The 18,995-nt window shown below is 37.1% G+C and overlaps 1 protein-coding gene across 1 annotated transcript in view; it reads left to right on the plus strand.

Annotated features, from left to right (window-relative positions):
• The window catches only part of ANKH (ANKH inorganic pyrophosphate transport regulator), a 117,737-nt gene that overhangs the window by 71,076 nt on the left and 27,666 nt on the right, over positions 1–18,995 (plus strand). Inside the window, exons 2-6 of the mRNA XM_081322969.1 lie at positions 5,626–5,842; positions 10,586–10,704; positions 11,681–11,764; positions 14,377–14,547; positions 15,793–15,927. Of these exons, the coding sequence (XP_081179095.1) occupies positions 5,626–5,842; positions 10,586–10,704; positions 11,681–11,764; positions 14,377–14,547; positions 15,793–15,927 (726 nt within the window). The remainder of the gene's footprint in view (positions 1–5,625; positions 5,843–10,585; positions 10,705–11,680; positions 11,765–14,376; positions 14,548–15,792; positions 15,928–18,995) is intronic.

Genomic DNA, 18,995 nt, shown 5'->3' on the forward strand with positions numbered 1-18,995 from the left:
TACAATGCACAGCAGTCGGAAAAAAATATCGTACTACAGTTCCTCGACTTTTGACATTTTGTAAAGTTTTCCATCGTGAGGGATTAAGATTCTTCCACTTGAGATTTCCCAGCAGATGCGTAAGATATCTATCTCAGCAGCAGCCTTTCTCAAATAAAGAGTCAGTGGTGCTTCCCCATTAATCTACTTGAGTTGAAAAGGCTTACTCATTGGATCATATGCTATTTTTGGCAATGAGGACCAAGATGTTTGCCACCTTAATTCTTCCTGGCAGAAAACTCTCCCTGACTGGCTGGTTGCCTGTCTGGTACACTTCCCAGACAATAACCTATGTCATCAAATGATTTTGCAATACCTAACCTGGGATCCACCATTTATTTTAAAACTATTTTATTTTTAAAATAAATGCTTATATAATAAATATATTTAATAAAATTTACATACATTTGATATAATTTGTGGTAAATATCATTTGAAAGACCTGTTACTTAAAGGTAATCCTCGACTTACAACAGTTGATTTAGTGACCGTTCAAAGTTACAACGGTGACTGATGACCTCTTTTCACACTTATGGCCATTTTGATCCCATGATCAAAATTAAGATGCTTGGCAACTGACTCGTATTTATGACGGTTGCAGTGTTGCGGGGTCATGTGATCACCTTTTAGTGATCAGGTTAATGGGGAAGCCAGATTCACTTAACAACTGTGTTACTAATTTAATAACTGCAGTGATTCATTTAACAACTGTGGCATGAAAGATCATAAAATGGGGCAAAACTCACTTAACAAATGTCTCACTTAGCAACAGAAACTTTGGGCTCAATTGTGGCTGTAAGTCAAGGACTACCTGTAAAAGTTATAAAATACATTTAAGAAATGACTTTTTGTTAGGGAAGGAACAACCACCTCTTTTGTTAAAGACTGGAAGCCCTCTATGGATTTTTTTGCTGAAAATAGATAAAAATGAACTGGTGATTTTTGGATTTAACAATTAAAATGAGCTGTACCTGGGAAGAAGGTACATGTGATTTTCAAGGCACAAAACAGTATCAAATATGTCTACAACTTCTGTAAAGAAGATGGGAAGTTGTTTTTTAAGTTTCTTTTTTGTGTGTGTGTTTCCACTCCATTATTTGAATATTTTTTCTTTTATCTTCCTTCCTTCCTTCCTTAATTTCTTTCTACATTTATTTTTTAACTATAAAACATTTCACACCGAGACCTATACAAATAGTTTTTCTATGGGAAATACCACCATTACCTCTTTAATTGTTTTTCTGGTTTTTTTTGGCAGCAGTTTTTCCTTTCTAGACCACTGTTAGGCCCACCTAATATTCTCTCGGCTTCTTACCTTACTATTCTCATTATCAGCAGATATGAACATTTCGTATTGAGAGCTGCTCTTAGCTCAGCAAAAGAAAGCATTGTGACTTATGAACAATTTTCCTGTCTCTCTGAGGTTTCACAAAATTAAGTTTTTGATTCCCATCTTTCCATCATGTCTCACTAGCAGTAGCAAACCAAGTATTGCCTTTTGTAGCCTAACACCTATTAACTTCTCAGGTGGCCTTCCTTTGAGGGCTGTTATTATTGATTTCCTGATCCTACACTTTAAGATAGACTGCCTCAAGATGTCATTTTTAAATTAAGGCTTACCCCCACACATTTGGGAAGGGTTACAACAACCTACTTTGACTTGTTTACAGATAATGGTTAGATAATGATTTTAACTGTTCGCTTTTAACAGCCAAGGAGCAAGACGAAATTCTATATTGCTGATGGGTATATATTATGGACTGAAAGTCATAAAACTTTACTGTAGGTGCCAATCGATTACAATTTTAAATTGGCCTTAGAACTGATAAAGACAACAGCTATATCTAATTAGTTTGGAAGGAAATAGAAAACAAAGCATATGCAGGTATAGCTCACTTTTCCTCAAAAAGTACAATTGGTAGTAATTATATTAAGCTGTATAAATCACTGTAAATTAGTAAAAGTCGGTTTCCTCATTGCAAGAATACTTTACCCATGTGTAGTAAAGAGTAAGAATTACTAAGATTTCCTCAGGTGTTGTTTTGATTTTCATGAAGCTTTATTATTTTTGTTGTATACCCTGTGATTGAAGTTATATTACTGATGTGATCTAAATTATCTTGCAGTATCTGTATTTGAGTAAAATCTCTATTAATCATAAGAGTTCTTTTCTTGTTTTCATGAAGTCTTTGTTCCTTGTAAGACTCCAAAATTTGTTTGAGTCTTAAAGGGGAGTAATCTTTTCCCAAAGAGAGATCTGTGTTGGGCACATAAATAAATGTTTAGATAGGGGTTTGAACAGCTACATTATATGGAGTGACATGAATCGTCCAAGTTTAATCTGGATGAGGTCAAGGAACTAACCCAGCTTTCCAGTGTTTGGGGAAAAAACTGATTTTCTAGGGACTATACTAGTGAACATTTGACATATTTCATTTATTAGCTCTTTCTCCTTGGCTTTAAAAAAGGAAATGCTGAACCGGTCAGTCAAAACATTTGGTTTGTCTGGAGGAGTTAATTAAACTCAGCAACCAACATTCGGGTTAGATTTATTTTAGTAGCCACCCACTGGAAAACCAACTTTTGCATGGCATCATTACAATGTCAGACCTTCCATAATTTCTCCAGTGAACTGTTCCTTCTTAGTGGAACAACTGAGCTGAGACATTATCTCATGATGAATGATTAGCGAAGACCTTCGAGAAATACACAGCCACACAAGGTCAAGGTGCCATATAGCTGTACAGTATGATTCCTGGCCATTCATTTATAATTGTTATAAGTCAAACTCAAAAATTTCTATTTATTTATGCTTCATGAATCAGGTACTAAAAATATGCCCTGCTCAGTTTCTGATGTTTATATATATATGAATGTTCACTTCGTTGACATGCTTTATATTCTAGTATTTAATAATTGCTGTCTATGAACACAGAGATTCCATTGTAGCTGTTGTGATTAATTTACCTTCTGAAACCTATACTCGCCAGGAATTTATATAGCTGTTTAAGCTGATGACCTATCTCCAAATTTTGTAGCAATGAATTTCAGAAGTTTAATTCTGTGCTGAATTGAAAAAGTGCTTATTCTGTATGTCTTACAACTTCTGAAGTGAATCGAATTATCCAAGTATGTGTTGCTTAATGTACCTTAAGTTGGGGAGGAGAATTACTGTATGTACCTCATAATTTACTCCACCTTTCCCCGTTAAGCAGTTTTCATCCCTAAATGCCTCGGAACATCATCAAGTAATAATCTTCCCTTCCCTTGGAAATACATTCTTGCTAAAGGTTTGCTCTTTCAGACTAATGTTTTGAAGCTCAGGGCAGCCAGAGGTGAAAGAAACACTTTCTACACGAAGGCTTCTGTGGTCATTATAGAGTCATAGCCAAATTAACACTTATTATTTACTTCCATTGCATCATGAGTTCCCCACCTCTCTACCATGTTACAGTATGACTCTTCTCCTGCAGCTGCTGGCAAAATACTATGTGAAGATTCAGTCATTTTCTCTGTGTGCTTTGATGCTCTAAATCCTGTTCTTAAATCATTCTTTGATCTGGGCAATCAGAGACCAAGAGTATTATGTCAGATGAATAGTGTCAGTTGCCAGCTTGCTAGTAATAAAATCACTTTCTTTCTATGCACTTTGACACTGAATCATATTTAGGGAAGGATGGAAAAGACTGTACTGCTCAAGTGTAGGTATGGTACATATAGATGTACAAAGGAACTTCAAGAGTATTTTAGTACATGGAACAGGGAAATGGTCTTTAAATCTGTTTATCCTAAAACTCAGACAAACAGAAATTCAGCAGACAAATAGACAATAAAAGGGAGAGAAATGCTCCTCGGTGAACCCAGTGTTTTTGTTTTAAAGCAGGCAAGACAGAAGAAAAAAATAATAATTTTTATGTGGGTGGGAACAAACAGTGCACTTGTGAATAAAAGGATACATTTTGCTTCCTCTGCGTCTTAGCAGACCTGAATGGTTTATATTTTGTTTGTTAAGATCATGTAGTGCATGAAATGGAATAAAGCAATATTAATAATGTATTTTCATTATTGAAACTCGGGAACTGGCATGCAAAATAAGTTTGCTTAATATATATGCTTAATATACAAAGCTTAGTCGATGTACATTCATTTTTCATGAACAGTTTAGAGCAGGAAAAAATTAACTTATTTCTATGAATAGGTCAGTTTTGCTCATTTTATATGTTGATATATTTCCTTTTGGGGGAAAGGGAAATCAAATTAGCTGAACAATGTTTGACCAAGAAATTGATCTGTTCATAATCATAATTGCAATATAGAAATATATCAATAACAATTTTTGAAATTAAAATGTCACATAATGTCAGTCTCTGTAAGTAGATCAGACCAGAAAATTAACTCCAGAAGGAAATTAGAACTACACTTTCTTCATAGGCTGTAGTAACATTTTCTGCAAGGCTGACTGTACTGTATCTCCTCACCTTAAATTCCACTGATTCGGGGAGGTGTTTACCTGAAGTGCTTTTCCAAATGTTACCTTGTTTTGCAAGGTTAAAGAATGCATCAACCTGCTTTGCCTATGTAACAGTTCCTTGCATATTTGCAACAAGGTCACATCTCTCATTGTCTGCAAAAAAAAACCTGTCTTAATTTCAGAAGTTAAAACAGTGCAAACCAAGCCTAGAACCACATATAGAACCGTGGTGGTGAACCTATGGCACGTGTGCCACTCGTGGCATGCAGAGTCCTCTCTGTGGGCATGTGCGCCATCGCCCTAGGGCCTAGTTCTAGGCCTTCAGCTGGGTTTTACGAAACCTTTTCGCTTTAGGCCTCCACCGCCATGTGCAAAAAAAAAAAGGTTCAATCAATCAATTTCAATTTTTCGTGGAAAAAAAAAGATCTCGCAAAGTTGGAATTGATTGATTGAGCTTTTTAGTCCCACCCAGTCTGCCATTACCACCACAGCCATGCCCACCCAATGGGCCATGCCCATACAATTGGCCACAGCCACCCAATGGGCCACGCCCACGCAGCACACGATGATACAGAAGTGGGTTTTGGGTTGCAGTTTGGGCACTCGGTCTCTAAAAGGTTTGACATCACTGGGGTATAACATACAAGGATATGTCTACTAGTTTCATAGTTCATAGACCTTATGTTCATATGTACCCGTTGTTATTCCCTCTTAAATACGTGGTTTATAGTTTTGATTAATGGTTTTGTCAGGCCTTGGGTGCTATCATGTTGCAGTGTATTCAACCTGCCTGCCAAAGTAAAGCTTCTAAGATCTCATGTGAGAACTCTTGAAATTTCATGAGGTTCCCTGTGAGATTTTGCCATATTCATGTGACTGAATTTTATGGTGTAAAAGAAAATAGGGTTACAAATGGAAGATAATGATTTTGAGGCTCATTTTTAAATTTCATGAATAAAATTAGAATTGCACAAAAATATTATGTGGGAACAGTCCCTTTTCTGAGCTATGCAAAATAATGCATATGTCTTTTTACTTTATTTGATTAAAAATTAGTAAACTTATTGCACATGTTAATTTATTCTCTTCCTTTCTATTTTCTTGTTCCTGTTTAGGCCTTGAATAGAGGAATTGCAGCTGTTAAGGAAGATGCTGTGGAAATGCTAGCCAGCTATGGCTTGGCATACTCCCTCATGAAGTTTTTCACTGGACCAATGAGTGATTTCAAAAATGTGGGTCTGGTTTTTGTCAACAGTAAAAGAGATAGAACCAAAGCAGTTTTGTGCATGGTTGTAGCTGGTGCAGTGGCTGCAGTGTTTCATACCTTGATAGGTAAGTTTGCTTCATAGTTGTTATTGAAGTAGCATCTCTTCTCAAATGATTGGCTGACAAATAACTTCTTTTGTTCAATTTTTTTTAGTTATTTGTCCATTATAATTTTTCCAGAGCTAGAACTTCCCTCCCTGACTCTAGATTTTGATCAAAGCCAGGTCTCTTAGCAGAAGGCATCCTCATGTTGTCACCAATAACAAAATATAGGGATCTTGGGAGTCCTAGTGGACAATCACTTAAATATGAGCCAACAGTGTGCTGCGGCTGCCAAAAAAGTTAATACAGTGTTAGGCTGCATTAACAGAGGGATAGAATCAAGATCACGCGAAGTATTAATACCACTTTACAATGCTTTGGTAAGGCCACACTTGGAATACTGCATTCAGTTTTGGTCACCACGATGTAAAAAAGATGTTGAGACTCTAGAAAGAGGACAGAGAAGAGCAACAAAGATGATTAGGGGACTGGAGGCTAAAACATATAAGGAACAGTTGCTGGAATTGGGTATGTGTAGTTTAATGAAGAGAAGAGTGAGGGTGACATGATAGCAGTGTTCCAATATCTCAGGGGCTGCCACCAAGAAGAGGGAGTCAAGCTATTCTCCAAAGTGCCTGAAGGCAGGACAAGAAGCAACGGATGGAAACTAATCAAGGAGAGAAGCAACCTAGAACTAAGTAGAAATTTCCTGACAGAACAATTAATTAGTGGAACAACCTGCCTCCAGAAGTTGTGAATGCTCCAAAACTGGAAGTTTTTAAGAAGAGACTGGACAACCATTTGTCTGAAATGGTATAGGGTTTCCTGCCTGAGCTGGGGGTTGGACTAGATGACCTTCAAGGTCCCTTCTAACTTTATTCTTATTATAAATATCTTATTTGGGTTCCACATTTGTTCTTAACCCTTATTTCTGACCGGTTATTCAAACAATATTGAAGTAGAAGTATTGAAAAGCTTAGTGATGTTTTGGCATAGAGTAAGCACTAACTAAAATTCTTACAGCAATGGGTTTTTCTGTCTCCACAGTCTATTGTAATCTTCATTTTGTAATAATAGTTAATGTACGGGTAGAGGGAAGTCAGAAGAGATACAGATGGAGTGCATAAAAACGGGCATTAAGCTATTGAAATGAAGGGGCTCCAGTATTCATTATTGATGCTGCTAAGTATCATAGAGGATATGATACTCAGCAGATACTCTCTCTTTTTGTTCACATTTTGCAATAGCATTTATTCATCTGAAACCATTTTAGACCCTTTTAAGGTAAGGCAAAACCTCAAGGTCACTTACAGGTTTAAGAAATTAAAAACAAAACTAACTAAAACATCAACAATTAAACATAAAAAGATAAAACCGAGCATCCGTGCTATATAAGTGATAACATTCTTAGCCATGTCATGCTTTTCCTCAAATTATATTAGTTTGATAAGATTAACTGATGAAGCATTGAGGTGGTGTGCCACTTTTGATGTGGTAGCTTTCCTCATGCTAGTATGAAATCATTGTTTTTCAAAACTGTAAATGCCAACAGTTGGTTAGAGAATGTAATCAGAAACGTGGGGATATTTGTCAGTATAAATGCAGTACTCAGTTCCTTGATAAGATCTTTGAAAGCAAATAATATTTTGAATATTGAAAGCAGAGAAAATTGGTCCCCTGGGTTCAGTGTAATTTTCTGACTTAACCCTGGATCTCTTTTTGTTTCATAAGAATGTTTCTTAGAAGAATAACAAAAAGCTTTTAAGAACACTAATAGCTTAGACTAGGGGTCCCAATCTCCAGTACCAATCTATGGCCTGTTAGGAACCGGACCACAGAGCTGCAGGTGAGTGGTGGCAAATGAGTAAAACTGAAACCATCCCCCCCACACACACACACCAGTCTGTGGGAAAAATTTCTTCTGCAAAATCAATCCCTGGAGCCAAAAAGGTTGGGGACCACGAGCTTAGAGGATAATAGCTTTTTGAAAAATTACAGTTATACAGCTTATCCATTAAATCAGCAATCCCCAACCTTTCTGTCTCCATGGACTGGCAGCGGTGGTGGCGGTGGGGGGATGGTTTCACGTGTATAATCTAGATCCTGCACAGGTGCAAATGAAGCTTCATGCACTTGCCCGCCCCTTGGGCGGCGCATTCTCAGCAGACGGGGGATCGGGGACCCATTCACTAAATCTTATGCATATATTTCGGTCCTGTTTCGATATCAAAAAATATTTGCCCTAGCTCCCAAGAGGACAATTAGGGAACTAAGATAGGACAATATTATCTTTCAGCAACTCTGGAAGATGAGATGGATGAGAAGAGACAGGGAGAAGAGAGAATGAGCTAAGTAAAAATAAGTGAAGAACAGACATCAGTTGACTAGCATCCTGAATTAGGAGTGAGGACTGAACAGTTATGGAAAGTTACAATGGTGACTCATTCTGAGACAGAATTGATGGCAAAACAAGATGGAGGGGTGGTAGAAAAGAAGATTCCAAGCAAGAAAAGTATCCAGTGTCTTTTCATGAGTAAATACACCAGTGCCATAAAAAACAGAATAGAAACGCAAGTTAAGATAGGCAAAAAAATGGTAAGTGAACACCTGTCCAGCCTAGACGAGTTCAAATCACCAGGACCAGATGGATTACACCCCAAGGTTCTCAAGGAACTGGCAGACGTGATCTCAGAACCACTGAACTATATTTTTCAAAGATCCTGGAGCACTGGGGAACTACCAGAGGACTGGAAGAGAGCTGATGTGGTTCCCATCTTCAAAAAAAAAGGAAAAAAATAGATCCAGGAAACTACAGACCTATCAGCCTGGCCTCAATACCTGGGAAGATTCTGGAAAAGATAATCAAACAACAAATCAGCGAACACCCTGATGCAAACAAAGTCATCACTAAAAGTCAACTTGGGTTTGTCAAAAACAGATCATGCCAGACAAATCTTATTACATTCTTGGACCAAGTGACAAAATTAGTGGACCAGAGGAATGCTGTGGATATAATTTACTTGGACTTCAGTAAGGCATTTGATAAAGTAGATCACAACCTACTACTTGATAAGATAGAACAAATGTGGGTTAGATAGCATCACCACCAGATGGATTCGTATCTGGCTGACAGGCCGTACTCAGCGTGTGGTCCTCAATGGAACTGCATCTACATGGAAGGAAGTATGTAGTGGGGTGCCCCAGGGCTCTTTTCTTGGCCCAGTGCTCTTCAATATCTTCATTAACGATTTGGATGAGGGGATAGATGGGGAACTCATCAAATTTGCAGACGACACCAAGCTGGCAGGAATAGCCAATACTCCAGAAGATAGGCTTAAAATACAGGAGGATCTGGACAGACTCGAACACTGGGCGCTATCTTAACAAAATGAAATTCAATGGTGAAAAAAGTAAAGTTCTACATTTAGGCAGGAAAAATCAAATGCACAGGTATAGTATAGGTGGTACCTTGCTCAATAGTAGTAACTGTGAGAGGGATCTCGGAGTCCTAGTAGACAATCACTTCAATATGAGCCAGCAGTGTGCTGCAGCTGCCAAAAAAGCCAACACAGTGCTAGGCTGCATTAACAGAGGGATAGAATCAAGATCAAGTGAAGTACTAATACCACTTTACAATGCTTTGGTAAGGCCACACCTGGAATACTGCATCTAGTTTTGGTCACCACGATGTAAAAAAGATGTCGAGACTAGAGAGGGTACCGAGAAGAGCAACAAAGATGATTGGGGGACTGGAGGCTAAAACATATAAGGAACGGTTGCTGGAATTGGGTATGTGTAGTTTAACGAAGAGAAGAGTGAGGGGTTCCAATATCTCAGGGGCTGCCACAGAGAAGAGGGAGTCAAGCTATTCTCCAAAGCACCTGAAAGCAGGACAAGAAGCAACGGATGGAAACTAGTCAAGGAGAGAAGCAACCTAGAACTAAGGAGAAACTTCCTGACAGTTAGAACAATTAACCAGTGGAACAACCTGCCTCCAGAAGTGGTGAATGCTCCAACACTGGAGGTTTTTAAGAAGAGACTGGACAGCCATTTGCCTGAAATGGTGTAGGGTTTCCTGCCTGAGCAGGGGGTTGGACTAAATGACCTCCAAGGTCCCTTCCAACTTCTTCTTCTTTTTCTTCTTCTTCTTCTTCTTCTTCTTCTTCTTCTTCTTCTTCTTCTTCTTCTTCTTCTTCTTCTTCTTCTTCTTCTTCTTCTTATTATTATTATTATTATTATTATTATTATTATTATTATTATTATTATTATTATTATTATTATTATTATCTTCTAGGAATCAAAATAGGTTTACTCTGATTTATCTGGTAGCAGCTAGTGTATTCTAAAGCAATTGGCTTAAATAAGCTCCTTGTGTATCATTAGTACAGTGTTTCTAAATAATCATTTGTGATATTTTATTTTCTTTTAATCAAGAGCCTTTATAGTATAATACGCAATTGTACTAAAGAAAAGAGCATAAACTACTTCATTCGACTCTCATTTTCCTTCAGTCAGTTGCAATTCCTGGAAGAAAAAACTGCTGCTGCCGCCTTATTTGTGTGTGGGGGGTGGGACTCTATTTTAATACACTTTGGCAACCTATTAAGCAATGAAATTTTGTTCATAAAAACTGTCAGCATTTCCAGTGGAAAAGAACTATTTTCATCCTAAAATACTGATGTGTTGAATTATCACTGCTATAGCTACTTATTATTGTTATTCAGTAGTATTCCTGTTGCTACTATTGTTATTGTTATTATTCTGCAGCATACAGTGATCTGGGATACTACATCATTAACAAGTTGCATCATGTTGATGATTCTGTGGGAAGTAAAACACGCAAGGCCTTCCTTTATCTTGCAGCTTTTCCTTTCATGGATGCCATGGTGAGTCTGCAAAAATGATTGCTATTCTTGCTCTTGGAGATCTTTTAAAAGAGTTAGCAGGGTTGTTGTTTGGTTTTTTTACTCAGTTGTGGTTTGTTTAGCTTCTGTAGCATGTTCCATGAAATTAAATTTGTTCTACTTGCCTTTTTTTTAGTACAATCTCAGCCTCTTCAAAGACTTGTATAAAGCCTTTTTTTAACAAAGAAAAGCGCCTCACTATCTCTTTTATTTCACATGTAATTATTACATAAACCCTTTTTTTTAATGGACTTTACTTGAGTGGGCTTCAGACACGGAGATCAAAATCTGTTCCCTGTAGGTGTCTGCATATGTAAAATTCTGTTTGAATTTAACAGACATTCTGCTTTAACAGGCACTGTTTACATTCACAGTCCAGTCAGTTGAAGGTTTACTGTAATTTTCAGAAGTTAACTCTCTCCAGTTACTCTGGTCTCATTCTTTGACTGTAATTCAACAGATGTCCACTCTCCCAGTCAGTTTAAGGAGTTAGCTTATGTCCCAAACAAGTAATTTATTAAATAATTATACATAACTTGATACTAATGCTTAAAATATGTCTTTATCCGTAGTTCATTTTGTAATTGACTTATTTGTATGCTTTTGGAAACTGCCACAATCTTTTCTAACCATCCATCCCCAGATGATGATGTGTAACCTTTGTAATTCCTGACTAGTGATTATGCTAGAGAGGATATAGACATTATAACCAAACATCTGGAGTTCAAGGCTATACAGTATTGTCCTGCCACAGTGCATTATGATTAGAAAGTACATTTTTCCATCCTAATACACAACAGAATGAGATTCATACCTTGATGAGCAGAGAAAGAAATGATGGCTTTTAGTGTTCCAGAACCCTTCCAGCAAATGTTGTGGTTGTGAAATTTATTTTACTGGTATTCCAGAGTTTAAAGTCATCCCAACTGATGATCTATTTTTCCTTCGTTTTTGTCAGGCTTGGACACATGCAGGCATTCTTTTGAAACACAAATACAGCTTTCTGGTTGGATGTGCCTCCATTTCAGATGTCATTGCTCAGGTAAGAATTTGTTCAATTTACAATTAGTTCTGCTTTGGGAAATGTCCAGTTAAACGAATACCATTTCCCTGCTGGAAAAAGTCTTTGTTAATTTATATGTTTGAACATGCTTGAATTCATGCTGAGGTTTCTGGGCTGCCAATACCTGGACGTTGGAATTAAGTTAATATTGAAAAAGAAAAAAACCTTCTCAACCTTAAGGGTGATCTGTGTCTTCCTCAATCTCCAGTTTCTCATAATCCTTCTTCCTGTTGGTGCTGTCATTTGGCACTGCTACATCTGTCAGGGACTAGATACACACTCACACACACCCTCACACACATTCATACATACATACTTACATATACATGATGTTATTGACTTTTGTGTTTATTATCAGCATCTATATTATAGTGTAATGTTATAATTATACTGTTGTTGCTTAGCTCTTTTTTGTTTGTGTCATAATAGCCACTAATGACTCATCTAACTGTTAGATGGTGCTGAAATGGATGCCATTAAATATACTTGCGACTGTATTTAAACTAATACTATAATTCAGTCTTTATTTTTTCCTCCTGTTCTCTCAGACTCAGACTAATCACAAATCATTTTTGGATCGGAAAGACAACCTAGAGACATTTTCTCTGGTAGTTTTCAATCGCACCACAGTTTTGTGGCAAAAACCTACAAATTACCACATCCTGAGTATGGATTACCTCAAATTTTCTGTTTTTAACAATTGATCTTTGGTGCACTTCATTTTTGTTTCTTGCTCAGCAATCCTATTTAACAGGTTTTCTGTCCTTAACGTGGTCTTACAGCTCAGTTAATGCTTCCATGCATACTAAACAATATATAAAACTAATTGGAAGGGAATGTAACAGACTGCAGTATATTTCTTTAAATATTCTATTAAATTGTAATCACTCTCGTTAAAAACATTAATTCAATAATTCATTAATTAGCCCACATGGATGTTATTTTTTTTTCTCTTTGGAGATATATAGAATGCATCAAGATTCACATGCATTAGCTGTGAATTGCAAAATTTTCTCAAGAGAATCATCCAAACACTTTATTGGTTATATTTATTTGAAGAGTTGCTCTTTGCAATTAAAATAATTATACTAAAAATAAAAAGAAAGCTATCAGATGGAAAGGCAAGGCACATTGATTATTCTAGTTCCATTCTTTAGCTTTTAAACACAGTTGCTAAAACTACTGGGGAAACAATTAACTCTAGTTTTCATCTCTTATTTGTATAATATGCTATATTTTTACTTCCCTGAAAAATACATGAGAATCCTATGAAATAGGGAGAAAATAATCAGAATTATCTTGACTCACACAGATAAGCAGAATACTACAAAATGAACTAACAATTTGGGTTTAAACTATCCCTTTGTGTAAAAATATGTGCTCTGTTATAATATATTGCATCTATTCTGGTTTCTCTACATATCATATAAAACCCAATATATCTTTTAAACATCAATATATTGTAGTCTTAATGAAATCATTAATTCATTTAATTAAGCAGATCATTCAGCCATTCATCAGCAACATTGGGATAGCCAGTCGTGCAGAAATGTTGCAAAGATTGTTGAGCTAAACTTTCAATCAGATTGCATTGTTATTTAAAACTTTCCTGTTCTTGACAGTTATCTCACATTCTATGTTTTCAAGTATCCTTAATAACTTTAATCCTTAATAAATTGGTAAGAGGAAGTAGATGAGATCTACATCAATGCAACTGTTTCCTTTCTTTCTCTCTTGTCCCGCCTCCAATTATTGTTTGTTCTTATTTCACCAGCACCATATTTTTCCCTCCATATTGTTCAGGATTTTTTTAAAAAAAATCAATTATTTAAAATGTAGATAATCCTCCACTTACGTCTACAGTTGGAGCCAGAACTTTCTTTGCTAAGAAAGGCAGTTGTTAAATTAGTTGTCCCCCAATTTAACAATCTTTTTTGCCATGGTTGTTAAACAAATCGGTGCAATTGTTTAGTGAATCACACAGTCATTAAACATATCCAGCTTCCTCCATTGACTTGGCTTGTCTGAAACCATGGGAAAGTCGCAAATGGCAAGCACACAATCCCGGGATGCTCCAACTGTCGTAAATACATGCCGGTTGCCAAGCATTTGAATTTTGATCATATGATTGTGGGGATGCCACAACAGTTATAAGTGCAAAGATCATTATTTTTGTCATTTTTCCCCAGTGCCATTACCTGTAATTTCAAATTCATTTCTCCCAGTGTGTGCATGCCTACAGCTTCTTGATGGAACTCTTAGCCATGTCTTCTTTAATAAAATGTTGAGTACAGTTGAGAAGGTGGGGAGATCTTCTCTGATTTTCAGATACATCTATATAATACAAAGGAGCAATTTCTCAAATTAATGGGGTATGCATGTAATAGGAATCAATCACTAAGTTCTACTCTTTGATATTTCTTGTAAAGGTGAAAAGCCAGTATGTACTACCTGTCTTTAGCAATTTCAGAGGATATGTTCCTGAACAATAATGAAGACATATCTTATGCTCAGAAAATGATGCCCTGACTTAGCCTTCTGACAGTCTTAGGTGTTCCTAATTAATCTTCCTCTCTTTTTTTTCTGGATAGGTAGTTTTTGTGGCTATTTTACTGCACAGTCACTTGGAATGCCGAGAGCCCCTTCTCATCCCAATCCTCTCTTTGTACATGGGGGCACTCGTCCGATGTACCACGTTATGCCTGGGTTACTACAGAAACATTCATGATACAATTCCTGATCATAGCGGGCCAGAGATGGGAGTAAGTTTGGATACATTAATATCTTAACTGTATAATTGCATCCAATACGTCCATTTTTATTATAAGGTTATAGTTCAAACTCCTATAATGCTACTTTAGATATTTTGTGTGTGTGTGTGTGTGTGTATGTAAGTAAATTTTTTTGGCTTGCTAACAAAGAATAAAGGGAGACCGATATGATCATTTCAAACTTATTTGCTCTCATCAGTCAGCCATACCCTTCTGAGATCCGAACCTTTTGTTTGTGTTTGTGTTTGTGTTTGTGTGTGTGTGTGTGTGTGTGTGTGTGCATCAGAGATTAAGGACTGTAATGTTGATTTTTTAACAAAAAGAGAGAGAGAGAGAGAGAGAGAGAGAGGAAAAAAACTTTCTAGTATTTCCTGTTAGCTACTAAACACCTGGATTGCAAGGAGGCTTTTAAAAAGATATTCCTTAAATTTAATTGGTATTTTGCTATTTCATAGGTTTGAAAAACGTAATGAGAAAAATATTCCAGTGTAAATATATATATATATATATAGTAATATTAAGAGATCAATTATATTTTGAAATTTTCTTATAAAGATGCCTCTGGGCTTTCACTGAGTTGAGTACAAAACTCCTACAGTTACATACCAATAGCTAGGCAATAAAATATACTGGCTTCAGTGTAACTTATTCTTTTTTAGTTTCAGCAGCATATGTCAAGCTTGGTGTAAATAATGCCACTTGATCATTTCATAGCATTGTTGCTTCTTCTCCTACATAACTCTAAAACCAAAGTATTTCTTGTGATCCTGTTTCCTGTTTCTCATTCTTATTTGTATCGATACTAAGAAACAGAGACAATCAGCATCAAGCCGAGGAAATAAGCATAGAACTAAAATGCAAAATCAATAGTGGGACAGTGAAAGTCATTAATCTTCCAGGATGCTTCTTTGGCAGAAAAATGTATGAGAAGAACTATTTTTAAAAATATCACATTGCATAATTCTGTAGCTAAAGTACAATTATTTTAAGCAAATTCTTAAATACTTCTCTTATGAATTGAACACCCAGGACAGTAATATTCCTGGATTTCATAGGCAATATTTTTAAGAATCTGTAGTTCTTTTTTATTTATATCTTAGGAGCTTTTTAATACTACTTCTCACCTCTTATCTTTGAAACATTCTGAGATTTGTAAAATAATTTCTTTAGCTCCTCTATTGGCTGTGCTCTGGTTTTGTGATTTAACAACACTGACTTTTCTCATTTTATCTGCAGGGAGATGCTACAATAAGAAAGATGCTAGGTTTCTGGTGGCCTTTGGCATTAATTTTGGCCACTCAGAGAATCAGTAGGCCTATTGTGAACCTCTTTGTATCCCGTGATCTTGGTGGCAGTTCGGCAGCCACAGAGGTATGAGTCCAATTTGCTTTGATTTTCTAATATTTGTTCAGAATAGCAGATCTATACTTATACAGAGAACTTAGATCTGTCCTCACAAAACAGCTGTGTTTTCTCCCAGTCCTTTAAAAACTCATTGTGTCAAGCTATTAAAGATTTATTGTTACTGGCTCTGAGCTGTATTGTATTTATTTCCTGCAATGCCTAACCACCATGGCTTGACTTGCTTTTCTTGTTCCTGACAGTGCTAGGATCCCTGAAAGACTTTCTAATCAAAATTGTCATTTTAACTAAATTTGCGCTTTCCAGATTTGCTGGGTGATTTTGACTTAGTAAATTCAACTAGCTACTAGTTCCTTTTGATTTAATGAAGAGGGATGCACAGCATTTATTTTATTTTATTTATTTATTTTATTTTATTTTTTTGTTCAAATTGAAGGGTTACACTCGGTCTTTGCAGGTGGGCTCTGTTCCCAAAAGTGTGTGACCAAAGAAATAGATGGAGATTTTTTTTAAAAAAAGACAACTACACTGGATTTATTGTATAAACCTGAAAGGAAGAGTATGTATACTGCTCAAAAAAATAAAGGGAACACTTAAACAACACAATGTACTGTATTTAATAGTAGGATGTCTTATCTTGTGTTCCCTTTATTTTTTTGAGCAGTATATTTTCCCCTAATAATTTTAGTGGAGTTTCTTGCCTTGACTTGTGAGCAATACAGGAGCTACCCTTTTTTCTGTCTATTCTTCCTTTTTCAGAGGAGATCTTAGATTAAGAATCTTCTTCCTTGTGCGTAAATACAGTAACTTACATTTATATTTAAATTTAAAATTATTGCTGAAACACATATTTATTACCTATAAAAGACTTTTCAAAAATACAGTAATTTTCCTCTTTTGTCATTAAAAATTCCAATTGGTTAACAACTTTTGAGAAGTTGTGGGGGTCATGTCCAAGGTTCATGTTCAAGGAGGGCACCCTGTAAGATTCCCAATTCCAACCTCGGAAGTTTTCAGCTAAATCGTGGTACAGGAAGTTCTTGGTTAATGACCACTCATTCAGCAACTCTTCAAAGTTACTGTGGTGCTGTACGACCAGTCCTTGAAGTTCCAGTCAACCCTATGGTTATATCATCGCGATTGCAATCTGGGTGCTTGGCAACAGGCTTGCACTTATGACAGTTGCAGCATCCCATGATCCTGCAGTCACAATCTGTGACCTTCCCTGCTGGCTTTCCCCAAGCAAAATCAGTGAGGAAGCTGGAAGGGAAGGTTGCAAGTTGGTCATATAAGTCTAACCCCACTCGTGCATCCTCCCCAGCCCCTTTGCACTCAGGTTGCATGTCATTAACCATAAACACCTTCCCCGGACGTTCACACATCCTTTTCCACCTGGCAGCAGCCATCCCAAGCCACACCATACTCATGTCGTGCCTCCCCCCCCCACTCCCGGCCATCCACACACCCTGAGCATCACTGACTTTTTGCTGCACCATCCTAGCCACCCACACCCTCTACCCAACTATTGGTGCACATATCCTCCACCCTGCAGCAGCCACCCCAATCCCTGCCACACTCGCGCTGCGCCACCCCAACTATCTGCACATCCCCTCCCTTTCCCACCCAACAGTAGCCACTTAACCTGCCTACTGGCCTGCTTTTGAGACACCTGCGACTTAGAAATTTCCTATTTGCTTCCCACTTTTGATTGTTGGAAACTGTGAGGAGGTGCTCATTTAAAAGCAGCAGTGGCGACTGCAAAGATTACCATGGCTAAAAGGGCAGTCATGTGACATCATGCTTTCTGATCATATCACTTAGTGACAGAAATCCCAGTCTCACATTGCTGTTATAATTCAAAGACTACCCGTAGAGAATAACTGCTTTTAATGGACCAGATTGCTCAGTGTTGAAACACATCTTCTGCAAATTAAGGAACACAGTTTAAGAGAAGACTAATAGTTGGAATCACATCTACTGTAGCAATTAATGACAGCTTGAGCATATTTAATCAGCTGGCTTCTGGTCTTTGTATGTAAAATGTACCCAATTAAGTAGAACACTTTCAAATGTACTTTTTCTCTAATGGTAACTAGCTTTCACATGGCAAATCTATATATCTATATCTATATCTATATATATCTATATCTATATCTATATCTATATCTATATCTATATCTATATCTATATCTATCTATCTATCTATCTATCTATCTATCTATCTATCTATATATATATATATATATATATATATATATATATATATTTGTTTTCGTAGATTCTCGCGGGTGTCTGTATGTGTAGGTCTAGAGTCTCGGGTTTCTTCCCGCGTTCCTTTCATCTTCAGAAAGTTGTGGCGACGTTTCGACGAAATCCCATCCGTCATCATCAGGCCGGAGTATTCCTCCTGCTGCTTTCAGGAGCAATGCGTGGTCTGTCTGTTCCTTTCCATCCAACTGCCGGTGGGGCTGTATTCCGACTGGGTGGAGGCGTGGCTGCTTTCTGATTGGGTGGGGGTGTCTTCCGACTGGGTGGAGGCGTGGTTGTCTTCTGATTGAGTGGAGGCGTGGCTGTCTTCTGATTGGGTGGATGTGTGGTTGTCTTCCGATTGGTTGGAGGAAGTCACCCACATCCTATGCACAAGCAAACCACCCAAAAGCAACCTAACAAAAGAAGAACAAGCAGCATTGCAAAACCTAAGAAAAGACAACAGCATAATCATACTACCAGCAGATAAAGGCAATGCTACAGTGGTAATGGACACATCAGACTATGAAGAGAAACTGTCCAACTTACTCAAAGAAACTACATACAAACCTATATATACAGATCCCACAACCTATCTAGAAAAGACCACCAAGAAAAAGATAAAATCAACTTCTATAAGCCAAGAAATCCAACAAACAATCATTCCTAGGGAGAAGTCATCCAGATGCCCAAAACTATATGGCCTCCCCAAAATACACAAAGATGGAATCCCACTAAGACCCATAGTAAGTTCTATAGGCTCACCACTACAAAACTTAGCTAAATACCTAGCAAAACAATTACAACCTCTAGCAGAATTGGCAGCTTCA

The sequence above is a fragment of the Vipera berus genome (genome assembly GCF_964194415.1).
Source record: "Vipera berus genome assembly, chromosome: 3".
Taxonomy (NCBI): Eukaryota; Metazoa; Chordata; class Lepidosauria; order Squamata; family Viperidae; genus Vipera; species Vipera berus.